The following is an 11,381-nucleotide window of genomic DNA, read 5'->3' on the forward strand; positions in this document are numbered from 1 at the left end:
CACCATTGCCATTAAGGGATGTACATGTACATGCAACAATCTCTAGGTAGTTGGTAAGTGTCAAAGTAATATCCACATGAATGCCAGGACCCATGGTTTCCTCAGCCAGTCTATCTTCTTCCCATAGTGCATCCTGCTGCCCATGTGCATCAATGAACCTTGGTCACCCATGACTTTAAAGCTGGTACACTGATTATCCTTCCTTTCACCACCTTTGGTAGGTATTAACCACTGCATTCCAGTGGGGAGCTACTCTGATATTTGTGTGTTGCCTGCTCAGCACCCTTGCACTTCTTGTAGTGAGATTTAGACTAGAGTGCCATCTCTCACATGCACTGCACATTTCAGCAAAGTAGGCAGAAACCTACTCTGCCTTATAGCTACATGTTTTTTGCTCCACCCCACTTGTGGGGCGCTCAAAATCATCTGCCTGGCCTGCCTTAGACTCGCCCTGACCATAGTTATGGTGCTTGGAATGTCCCTTTAATAAACATGTAAAAGAGCATAATATGATCAAAAACTACAATAATACATGTCATCTATGTAACAAGGTCTCAGTTTTCAGTCTGCCAGGTTATGTTGCCTTGCGCATAATCCAGTCTGATAATATATCACATGAGAAAGAGCATACTTATAGTACTGTAAAATGTACAAGATAACAGCACGCAATCAATGCTTCAATGTCATCATTAGACTTGTTCAAAGATGTCACTGTACGGTGGGACTGAGATGTTGGCTGTATATGGTTGAATGTCTGCTTAAAGTAAAGCATTTCATATGTTTTTTTCTTTACACCTGTGCATATCATGTGTAAATTGTTTGCAAATAAAAGAATTTATATGTACTATAATGAACAGAAAAAAACTCACAGTAATGGCAGTGGGCAAAGAGTATATCATTTACAGGATAAAAAAAAAGTATATGCTAAACTACATATCACCTCTCTCCTTTTTGTGATAATGCCAGAGCTAGGTGGGTAAGGACATATGTGTATCAGTAATGACTGAGCAATTCCTGCTTGTTTACAATAACTTAGAAAGAACTATAGATGTATCATAGCCTTGCCATGCTTCAAAACTGCATAGAACAAACTCAAAGTAGACATTCAAATATTATGGAATGGCATCAGAGGGTTTTAGAATAGGTCATAAGAAATTAAAGGCATAACTAGGAACACCCGGTGCAAAAATTACCCTGCCCCCCCCCCCCCATGCATCTCATCCCGACCCAGAACTTCTATGTGTCTCATTCTCCCTCCAAGCTCCTCCATGCAGGGCTGCCACCAGACAAAGCACAAGGTCTGGGCCCCCCTTTGCCCCCTTGGCCCGAATGCAGAGTGTGTGCTAGTGTAATGAATGCAGAGTGTGTGTGTGTTAGTGTAGTGAATGTAGAGTGTGTGGTAGTGTAGTGAATGCAGAGTGTGTGTTAGTGTAGTGAATGCAAAGTCTGTGTTAGTGTAGTGAATGCAGAGTGTGTGTTAGCGTAATGAATGCAGAGTGTGTGTGTTTACTAGTGTATGCTTTTTCCCCTCCCCCCACATTAAATCTAATAAAAGCTATTCCCCCCTCCCTGCTTTTTACCTGGTCCAGGGAGGGGGGAGATTCCATGCTCCCTGGTGGTCAGGTGGCATTGTGGGCCCCCCCGCTCCCTGTACTTGCAGAGGGGGCCCAGACGACTGCAGGTGTACATTACAGCATTTCCCTCTCTCTAACTCCCGCGAGCGTGGTGTGCGGAGCGTTGCCATGTTAACCTGTGGCAACGCTCTGACGGCCGCGGATCTCGCGGGAGTTAGAGAGAGGGAAGAGCTGTAATGTACACCTGCAGTTTACACTATATATATGTGCAGAGAGGGAATGTGGGGCCCAGGACTGCCAAAGCAGTCCGGGCCCCCCAGGACCGCCGGGCCCGTGACAACCGTCATGGTTGTCACCCCCTGATGGCGGCCCTGCCTCCATGTATCTCATTCTCTAACCCAAGCTCCTCCATGTGTCTAATTCTCCACCCCAGCTCCTCAGTGAGCACTTCCTGCACAACCACGTTACATACTGTTACTGGCAGGAGGGAAGTGCTCCCACTGTAAGAAATACATTTGTTGCTATTACATTCCTGATGTGAGTATTTAAAATTTTCTTTGCAAAGTAAGACATTCTTCATATGTCTTACTTGCCCTAGCACATTTTTCTGTCATATATGCTTTTTTTATTCAGTACTAGACAGACAATCTAATGACTGATCAGATTGTAAAATGAGTTTAAATGTATTACAAAAGAGAGCATCTATAACCTTACATCATATTACCTAATGCAGAGAGGGGTGAACACTGAACTGTCGGTCATCCACATACCTGTCAAACACTGCATTAATGATTGAAGGCTCTTTCGTTAATAATTATGATCTGTAATGTGTAAGATGGTGTGCCTAGACAGGTATAAAGTGCCGCAGGACAGATACTATACTATCACTCCTCTCTTCTCCTGCTGCCTGAGCTCTGCGCTATTGGATACCAAGTGACATCATGCCATTCACTGGAACCTGGCAGGTCTATGTGCAAGAGAATTATGACAATTTCCTGAGGTCTCTAGGTAAGTATCTTCCTTCTTTACTAATTTATATGGAGGGAGAACAAAATGTGAAAATGAAATTCACTTGCAATTAGTCAGTATTATTATTACTGCATTTTACTATTTATGGGAGGACAAAATCAAAATCCAATTGGGATTGAGCAGGGATAATAACTTAAAAAAGAATATTGTATTCAAATGAAATTTTAAAAAATAACAAATACTAGTACTAAATGATGAATTATTTAGAATTAGGTCAATAGCAAATGGTACCCACAACAATAATAAACACATAATACCATTATGAGATTATCTTTATCCCCTGTTTGCTGCTTGAGCTAATGAGAAAGCAATAGCCTGAGTTTTAATGGGTGGCAGTGATTGGCTGAGAGTGCCAGCTGACCTTTTTCAATCTATCACCATTGCTGGTATAAATTGGTATGACTAGAAGGAAGTGTATAATCTCTGCCATAGACATATCTTCAGTAGGGGTTGTACTGTGGGTGACCAGGGACCCTCTTTCAGTGTTAACCTAGTTGCCCTGGCAAGAGAGAAAAAAATTCACCCCTGATGCATATGCTATGGCTTACAGTTGTGAGAAAATGTTACGGTCTGGGTAGTAGCATAGGACATACAGTTTAAAGCCTGATGTATAACTAAATAAAAAATAAGATGCATTTAAAAAAAAAAAAAAAAAAAATTGCCTGAACTGTTCACTCCCCATGTACATGCCAATGAGAATGCCTAATTTAGCAGGTTAATATACCCCCTAGGAATACACGCATAACTGTACTCAAAACCATGCTTTAAATATGCTCTGAAGTGCAACACCACCTTCTTTACCCCCATAGACCAACATATATGTTTGCTGTACTGATTGACTGCAGGGGGCTTGTCTTCCAAAGGGCACTAACTCTTTCCTGAACATGCCTTACTCCAGCCCTGGAAGACCCCTTACCTACACAATGTTTTAGCTCTCATTTTTGCATATATATAAAAAAAACCTCAGTCTGCTGCCTATTACTGTGATGTTTACTACCTGTAACCTGCAATATACTCATGACTTATCAACAAATGTTAACCGTACTTATGGTATACCTGCAGACTGAGCAAAAATAAAGAATTTAAAAAAAAAAATAAAAGCAATGGGAAATAGAGACAAAAAGCATAAATTAGTAAACAAAACATGTAAAGTGACAGTGCTAACAGGACAACAGGATATGTCTATAGGGTACGTTTTCAAAGTTTGTGTGATTGTATTATAGGAAGTGTGGCTCAGTTTTAGAAGAATGTAGTAATTTGCCATTGTGTTAATAAAATCATATAATACATTATATATAACATCACTAATTCCAGGGTTGCCAGAAGAAATTGTTAAGGTGGCCAAAGATATCAATCCAGTGATTGAAATTCAACAAAATGGAAACAACTTCATTGTCTCATCAAAGACACCTAAACAAACCAACACCAATACTTTCACTGTTGGAAAAGAATCGGAAATTACCACACCTGATGGGAAAAAAATTAAGGTAACAATATTCCTCTATGTATTATGCCCAAGTACAACATGGCTGTGTGGTAGTGTTTATGCTACCAGGAGTGCTTTGAATTGATTGGGTTAAGTCAGTTATCCCAATTGTATAGGATTTGCAGATTTTTCCTAATTTTCCCCAGCACAGCTTGTTTTGGCTAAATCTTAAGTTATCTCTTTACCGTAGTTTACATTTAGTGAATTAACCCCTTTAACTAAACTACCCCCTTACTGACCTTAAATGACCTTGTCATCTCCATTTTCTCTCAGTTCATCTCAAGAGTCAGTGCAGAAGCTCTAGTTAATGTAATGTTAATTATAAGTCATTATAGGAATATTTGCCTATTATGAATACATTCCAACAGTTACCCACTATAAGTCTGCTGCCCACTCAAAATTATATAGTATGTGGTGTTGTTATATGTGTGAAATTAACATAAAGTCCTGTGTCTTTAGGTCACCGTTAACCTGGAAGGAGGAAAACTAATCTGCAAGAGCGATAAATTCTCCCATATTCAAGAAATTCAGGGATCTGAAATGGTGGAGGTGGGTATCAAACACTGGAGCAGAAGCTCTAGTTAATGTAATGTTAATTATAAGTCATTATAGGAATATTTGCCTATTATGAATACATTCCAACAGTTACCCACTATAAGTCTGCTGCCCACTCAAAATTAATTTACATAAAATCTAAATACCATTGGGAAATACCATAGTCTGCTCACTATACCATCCATTTGCTAGATGACCCAAAAACCCCTTGTTCCACTCTAAGTTAGAAACAAAAACTATCCACCTATTTGAAATTACTAAATAGCTGTCATCTGTCATGCATCTCATTTACATTTTTTTCATTTTTATTTTCTTGCCTGCTACATTTTGTCTCAGCCTATCCATCAAGATGGTAAGCTTGTGGACCATTTTGCATCATGCAATAGAAAAGCGTGTATGTGTGTGTGTGTCTTAGGACTATTGATAATTGTGTTAGAATAAAAACATGTCTGTCATGACAAGTTCTGCAATTTCCTCTCATATCCTCTTTTAATGGAGCATTATAGTGTCAGGAATAGAAACATGTATTCCTGACACTCTAGTCCTGAAGTGGCTGTTTAGGTGACCAGCACCCTCCGATCTCAATAAAAAGGTGATTTTACTTACTTTTTCTCCCATGCTGCGCTGATCTTCCCGTGGCTGGACCCGCCTGACTCCGCCTCCATGCCTGAGATCATCAATCTTGATGATCTCAGCCAATCCAATTCTTTTCCATAGCATTGGCAGGCTCCAGCGTATGTGTGGCAAAATGCCCACTGCCCAAATCAGCATTTCTTGCACTGGACTAGGAAGCACCTCTAGTGGCCATCTAAGTGACTGCCACTAGGTGTTAGTAGGCAGCAATCTAAATACTGCTTAAAATACCTGCACGGACATGCAGTACATCCCTGAAATACAGAGTACATCCATGACACAAACAGTACATTCCATATACACACTATGGATCCTTTGCGCACACAGTAGATCCCCTAGAGAAACACATTGCATAACCTGCACACACAGTACATTCCATATACACACACCATGGTTGCTTTAGGAACATGCTAGAACCCCTACAGACACACACAACATCCCTGACTCAAAACTGCTCACTTTACACATACGCAATACCACAATTAGCCACCAAACAATAATGTGCACAGTTCTTTCTTCTGGCCTTTTTGTTCTCTGGCATCCAACTTATGGAGACACCAGAGACAAGTCACAATCAAACACAGCACTGCACATTACACAGGGCCTATTTACCATGTCTTGCTCTGCGCATGGGCTGCCCTGGAAGAGCAATTAACTAACATGTTCACTTTGGGGGGATGTGCTTGCCAATGGTGATGTCACAACATGACCCCCCCCCCCCCCCCCCACCATGTCTCAACCCTCTACCAGTGGGTCTCTCTGTTTAGAAAACACCCAAGCCAAATGTTTTTCCCAGTCCAGCCCTTATGACAGCACTATATAAAACTGTTGGATACATTTTTGTTTTATTGATGCAAAGATATGAACAATCAGACATTGCAGAGAATGCATATTATAGAGATGTCCCGAACAGTTCGCCGGGAACTATTCGCCAGCGAACATAGCTTGTTCGCGGTCGCCACGGCGGGCGAACATATGCGATGTTCGGTCCGCCCCCTATTCGTCATCATTGAGTAAACTGTGACCCTGTACCTCCCAGTCAGCAGACACATTCCAGCCAATCAGCAGCAGACCCTCCCTTCCAGACCCTCCCACCTCCATGAAGAATAGGGGGCGGACCGAACATCGCATATGTTCGCCCGCCGCGGCGACCGTGAACAAGCTATGTTCGCCGGCAAACAGTTCCCGGCGAACTGTTCGGGACATCTCTATGCATATGCAGTCATGAGTAAAACATTAACGAGTATGGTAAGTATGACATTCAGATACAGCGAACCTCAGTTTTGTTTTTTAAAGTAAAGTATCAGTAAATAACATGCTGTTTTCAAGAAGGAAAACCTCAGGCTGACAGAATAACTCTAGTGCACTATACCTATGTAATAATATGCAGGTATACACCAAAATAATGAAACAAAAATGTAAGGATAGAAGTGGTGATACTTGGTTATGTGTCAGGTAAGGTGCTGCTGAACGGGGGTGGCAATCAGTAATCCACCGACTCCCACAGTTAGCATGATGGTTGCACTGCCCGAAGGAACTTGGTGCCAGGATCGTTTGCCTCTCCAGGCCTTGATGAGAACCGGCATCTGTGTGCTACAGGCTCAGTTACTGTTATAGTCCGAGACTATCCTCTTTTGAGTGTGGTCGGAGGAGCGGGGTGACAGGCACTGCCTAACGTGAACAGTCCTCCGCACTGGGGGACGATGCAGGGCATACATCAAAGTTTAGCATTTATTTTTAATGTGGAAAGAAAACTGGAAGCTGAATGTAAACTTTGCAAAATATGACAGAACAATGACAGACGGATGATGGGAAAAAACTAAAAGGGTATCTTTCTCTTTTCTTACAGACAATCACAATTGGTTCAGCAACAATGATCAGGAAAAGCAAGAAGGCTTAAAACAAGAAACTCTTATTTTTTACTATTTAACAACATGTGCTGCAACAACATATTTTAATAATAAAATAATGTTTCAGTGGGAATCTTTGACTTTATATATTTAAATAAATAATAAAAGTGTAGAGTCATTCACTAAACTATCAATTGTGTGGATTGTAAAAAAATATGCAAAAATATCTTTGACAAAAGCTGAAATTTAGATTTTTTTCCCTCAACATTTCTTTGACAATTCTCCCAAATTCCTGGTTTAGTGACAAAATATTATGGTGTTGCAATAAACCAGATTGCACAACACTGAGTAATGTAAGTGCAGGGATATTATACATGTATTTTTCATTTCATTTTTTATGCATAGTTAAAGTGATCTTCTTCCCTTGCAAACAACACAGGCCACCCAAATGTCCCACTTTGGGCAGGGTAGTCAATATTTTAGGGTCCTGTCCTGGCATCCCGATTTAGTTACCTGGTGTCCCACATCCCCGAGTCAGCACAGCACAGCAAAGCACAAGAGTCGCATTAGTCATGCTCACACTGTGCAATGGACAAATGGGCACTAAGACCATGCAGAGAGCACGTTCGCAGCACTCTCTGTATGGTCTTCTGTGTTGGGAGATGGCCAGACAGGTTGTCAGTCAGCCTGGCATGCATGACGCTAGACTGACATGCCCTTTCAGAGCATTGACCTGTACCCTTTTTTTTATTTTTTTATTTTGGAATTCTTTATTTTTGCGTGCACAAAAGAAAAACAGACATTTGCTCATAAATATCTCCCAGTACCCCACATTGTTGGCAAATATTACAATATTGTACATTACAATTGGTATTTGGGTTAAACAACATACAGTACACATTTTTCCTTCTCCCAGAACAACAAGCTTTACATCAGAGTGTTTAAGTAATTACACTGGCCCTGTCCGGCCTCGGATTTCAGGGCTCTTTGGTTAGATTTTGCGTAGAGGATTCCAATTAAACTATAATCAGGTTAGGGGGTCTGTCTATGTAAGCCCGCTCTACCCGTTCCCTCTCACGCTGTTTATTAGTAATTTTGCTTCGTGTCCTTTAGCCAACACTTTAATAAAGTACAGGTATCTTCTGTGGCACCGTGTAGAGCTGATGTTGCACTTTGGACTAATCCTAATGTTCTTTGCATTATATTGATCCAATATGTGGTGATCCTCTAGGATCCCAGAGTATCCCCCTGTGTCTACCTTGTCTCAATGTTCCACAGCTACTAACGGCCTATGTACCTTTGTCCTTTTTAAAAAGGTATGTTCATTATTGGCGTCACCAGCAGGGGCTGATTGGCAACTTTTAGCCCATCGGGCAAGTACAACAGAGATGCCCATGGTGCAGCAACTAGGCCCCTCGTTTAAATTGAAAAAACATTAAGAAATCAATTTAACACTGAATAAATATAAGGGGAACCCCTGTGACTGCCTGATTAATTCTCAAGTGGCTTCCCCAGACATCACAAGTAACAATTCACCAATAATAGAAGATATGAATTGAAGGAGGTTAGGGCCTTTCTACAATAAATTCTCCCTCTTTTTGATATAACCTAATATACTAGACCAGTGATGGCAAACCTATGGCACTCGTGGCACGCCGTGCCCTCTCTGTGTTCCCATCAATGCAGAGTAGGCACCTGTCTGCTCAAAACGGCAGGCGCCTACTCTGCTTTCTTGTCGGCAGGACCAGAAGCAGGCCGAGGGATCGAGGAAGCAGCTCTCCTGTCCTCCCGCGACCTGTGTGGAGTGTTGCCGCACGTTATTTGTATTTAATGTATTTAATATGTTATAAAAAAAATCGAATGCATCTTCAACTCCCCCCACACACAGCACCCCAACCCCCCCACACAGCACCCCAACCCCCCCCCCCCACACAGCCCCCCTACCCCCCACACACACAGCACCCTTACCCCCACACACACACAGCACCGTTACCCCTACACACACAGCACCCATGGGCGTATGAACTGGTGGGGATGGCGGGGACACATCCCCCCCAGCAAATCATGCGGGGGGGACAGGTTATGGGGAAATCCCCCCCAGCTCCGCCGGCCCCCCTCATGCTGCAGCCGCCCGAGCGCTCTGTAGAGAACCTCAGGCGGCTGCAGCTTTGCCCGGGCTGGTGCGTCCATGAGGGCGCACCGCCCGAGCGCAGCATGAGGAGAGGGGCTGACAGGAGGGAAGCGCTCAGCGCTCCCTCCTGTCACTCCCTCACTGTAGCGTGGCTGAGCGCTGTATGGTCCGCGGGTACAGGGAGCATCTGTCTCCTGTACCCGGCCAGACTGACAGGAAGTGCACACTCAGTGTGCACTTCCTTTTAGTGCGGCCGGGTACAGGAAACAAAATCTCCCTGTACCCGCAGACCATACAGGGCTCGGCCACGCTACAACAGAGGTATGGGAGGGGGGAGGAAGAAAATGACAAGGGAGGGAGAGGGGGAAAGAGAGTGACAAGGGAGGGAGGGGGAGAAAAAAGAGAGTGACAAGGGAGGGAGGGAGGGGGAGAAAGAGTGACAAGGGAGGGAGGGAGGGGGAGAAAGAGTGACAAGGGAGGGAGGGGGAGAAAGAGTGACAAGGGAGGGAGGGGGAGAAAAAAGAGAGTGACAAGGGAGGGAGGGGGAGAAAAAAGAGAGTGACAAGGGAGGGAGGAAAGGGGAGAAAGAGAGTGACAAGGGAGGGAGGGGGAGAAAAAAGAGAGTGACAAGGGAGGGAGGGAGGGAGGGAGGGGGAGAAAGAGTGACAAGGGAGGGTGGGAGGGGGAGAAAGAGAGTGACAAGGGAGGGAGGGAGGGGGAGAAAGAGTGACAAGGGAGGGAGGGGGAGAAAGAGTGACAAGGGAGAGAGGGAGGGGGAGAAAGAGAGTGACAAGGGAGGGAGGGAGGGGGAGAAAGAGAGTGACAAGGGAGGGAGGGAGGGGGAGAAAGAGAGTGACAAGGGAGGGAGGGAGGGGGAGAAAGAGAGTGACAAGGGAGGGAGGGAGGGAGGGGGAGAAAGAGAGTGACAAGGGAGGTAAGGAGGGGGAGAAAGAGAGTGACAAGGGAGGGCGGGAGGGGGAGAAAGAGAGTGACAAGGGAGGGAGGGAGGGGTAGAAATAGAGTGACAAGGGAGAAGAAAGAGAGTGACAAGGGGGGCGGAGGGGGATAAAGAGAGTGACAAGGGAGGGAGGGGGAGTAAGAAAGTGACAAGGGAGGGAGGGAGGGAGGGAGGGGGGAAAGAGTGACAAGGGAGGGGGAGAAAGAGTGACAAGGGAGGGGGAGAAAGAGTGACAAGGGAGGGGGAGAAAGGGTGACGAGGGAGGGGGAGAAAGGGTGATGAGGGAGGGGGAGAAAGAGTGACAAGGGAGGGGGAGAAAGAGAAAGAGTGACAAGGGAGGGAGGGAGGGGGAAAAAGAGTGACAAGGGAGGAAGGGGGAGAAATAGAGTGACAAGGGAGGGAGGGGGAGAAAGAGAGTGACAAGGGAGGGAGGGAGGGGGAGAAAGAAAGTGACAAGGGAGGGAGGGGGAGAAAGAGAGTGACAAGGGAGGGAGAGAGATTGACATCCATCACACACACAATTATGCAACCCTTACACACACAGAAACACACAATGCATTCCTTACACACACTCAATGCACCCTGTACACACACTCAATGCACCCATTACAGACGCACACACTGCATCCCGTACATACACAGAAACACACCTTGCAGCCCTTACACATACAAACACAGATTCACACAATGCAATCCTTACACACATATCAGGACATCCCCTACAGACTCCATCCCTGTGAACAAACGCATTGGTGGAACATGAAGGTGGACCCTGGGACCCAGACCTTGAGCTGTGTAAAGGGCCCCCAAAAAATGGAGCTGCTTCCCGTTCTCCCAGAACATTGATTTTTGTGACCACAGTTACAAACAGCCTCCAGAGAGCCTGTTCTACACCAGACCAGTGGAGCCAGACTGCAGCTAGAGACCATCATCATCCTCATCTGGTTGTAAGTAGGCAATCTAGCATATTATTCGTGGCACTAATCTCTAATTTACCTCACATTAAAGAAACACTATAGTCCCCAGAAGCACTGCAGCTTAATGTAGTGGTTCTGGTGTCTATAGCCTGTCCCTGCAGGCCTTTTCATGTAAACACGGCGGCACTCCAGCACTGGCGTTAGTTAACATGGCAGAAAAATTATTGGAAAGGGTTAGGGGGGCTACT

The 11,381-nt window shown here is 44.5% G+C and overlaps 1 protein-coding gene across 1 annotated transcript; it reads left to right on the plus strand.

The window, feature by feature from the left end:
• The first annotated feature begins 2,441 nt into the window (after nt 1–2,441).
• Nucleotides 2,442–7,260, plus strand: LOC134612224 (fatty acid-binding protein, liver-like). The gene is made up of 4 exons (XM_063456575.1): nt 2,442–2,582; nt 3,918–4,090; nt 4,549–4,638; nt 7,127–7,260. The coding sequence occupies exons 1-4, from the start codon at nt 2,516–2,518 to the stop codon at nt 7,175–7,177; spliced, it is 381 nt and encodes a 126-aa protein (XP_063312645.1). The 5' UTR covers nt 2,442–2,515; the 3' UTR covers nt 7,178–7,260.
• The last annotated feature ends 4,121 nt before the right edge of the window (nt 7,261–11,381 follow it).

This window comes from Pelobates fuscus, chromosome 1 (genome assembly GCF_036172605.1).
Source record: "Pelobates fuscus isolate aPelFus1 chromosome 1, aPelFus1.pri, whole genome shotgun sequence".
Taxonomy (NCBI): Eukaryota; Metazoa; Chordata; class Amphibia; order Anura; family Pelobatidae; genus Pelobates; species Pelobates fuscus.

Bases quoted from the DNA above. Each gene is read 5' to 3' on its own strand.
- LOC134612224 (XM_063456575.1), top strand. From the start codon at position 2,516: ATGCCATTCACTGGAACCTGGCAGGTCTATGTGCAAGAGAATTATGAC. The intron at 2,583-3,917 runs GTAAGTATCTTC...CACTAATTCCAG, and splicing joins CAATTTCCTGAGGTCTCTAG to GGTTGCCAGAAGAAATTGTT. The intron at 4,091-4,548 runs GTAACAATATTC...CTGTGTCTTTAG, and splicing joins CTGATGGGAAAAAAATTAAG to GTCACCGTTAACCTGGAAGG.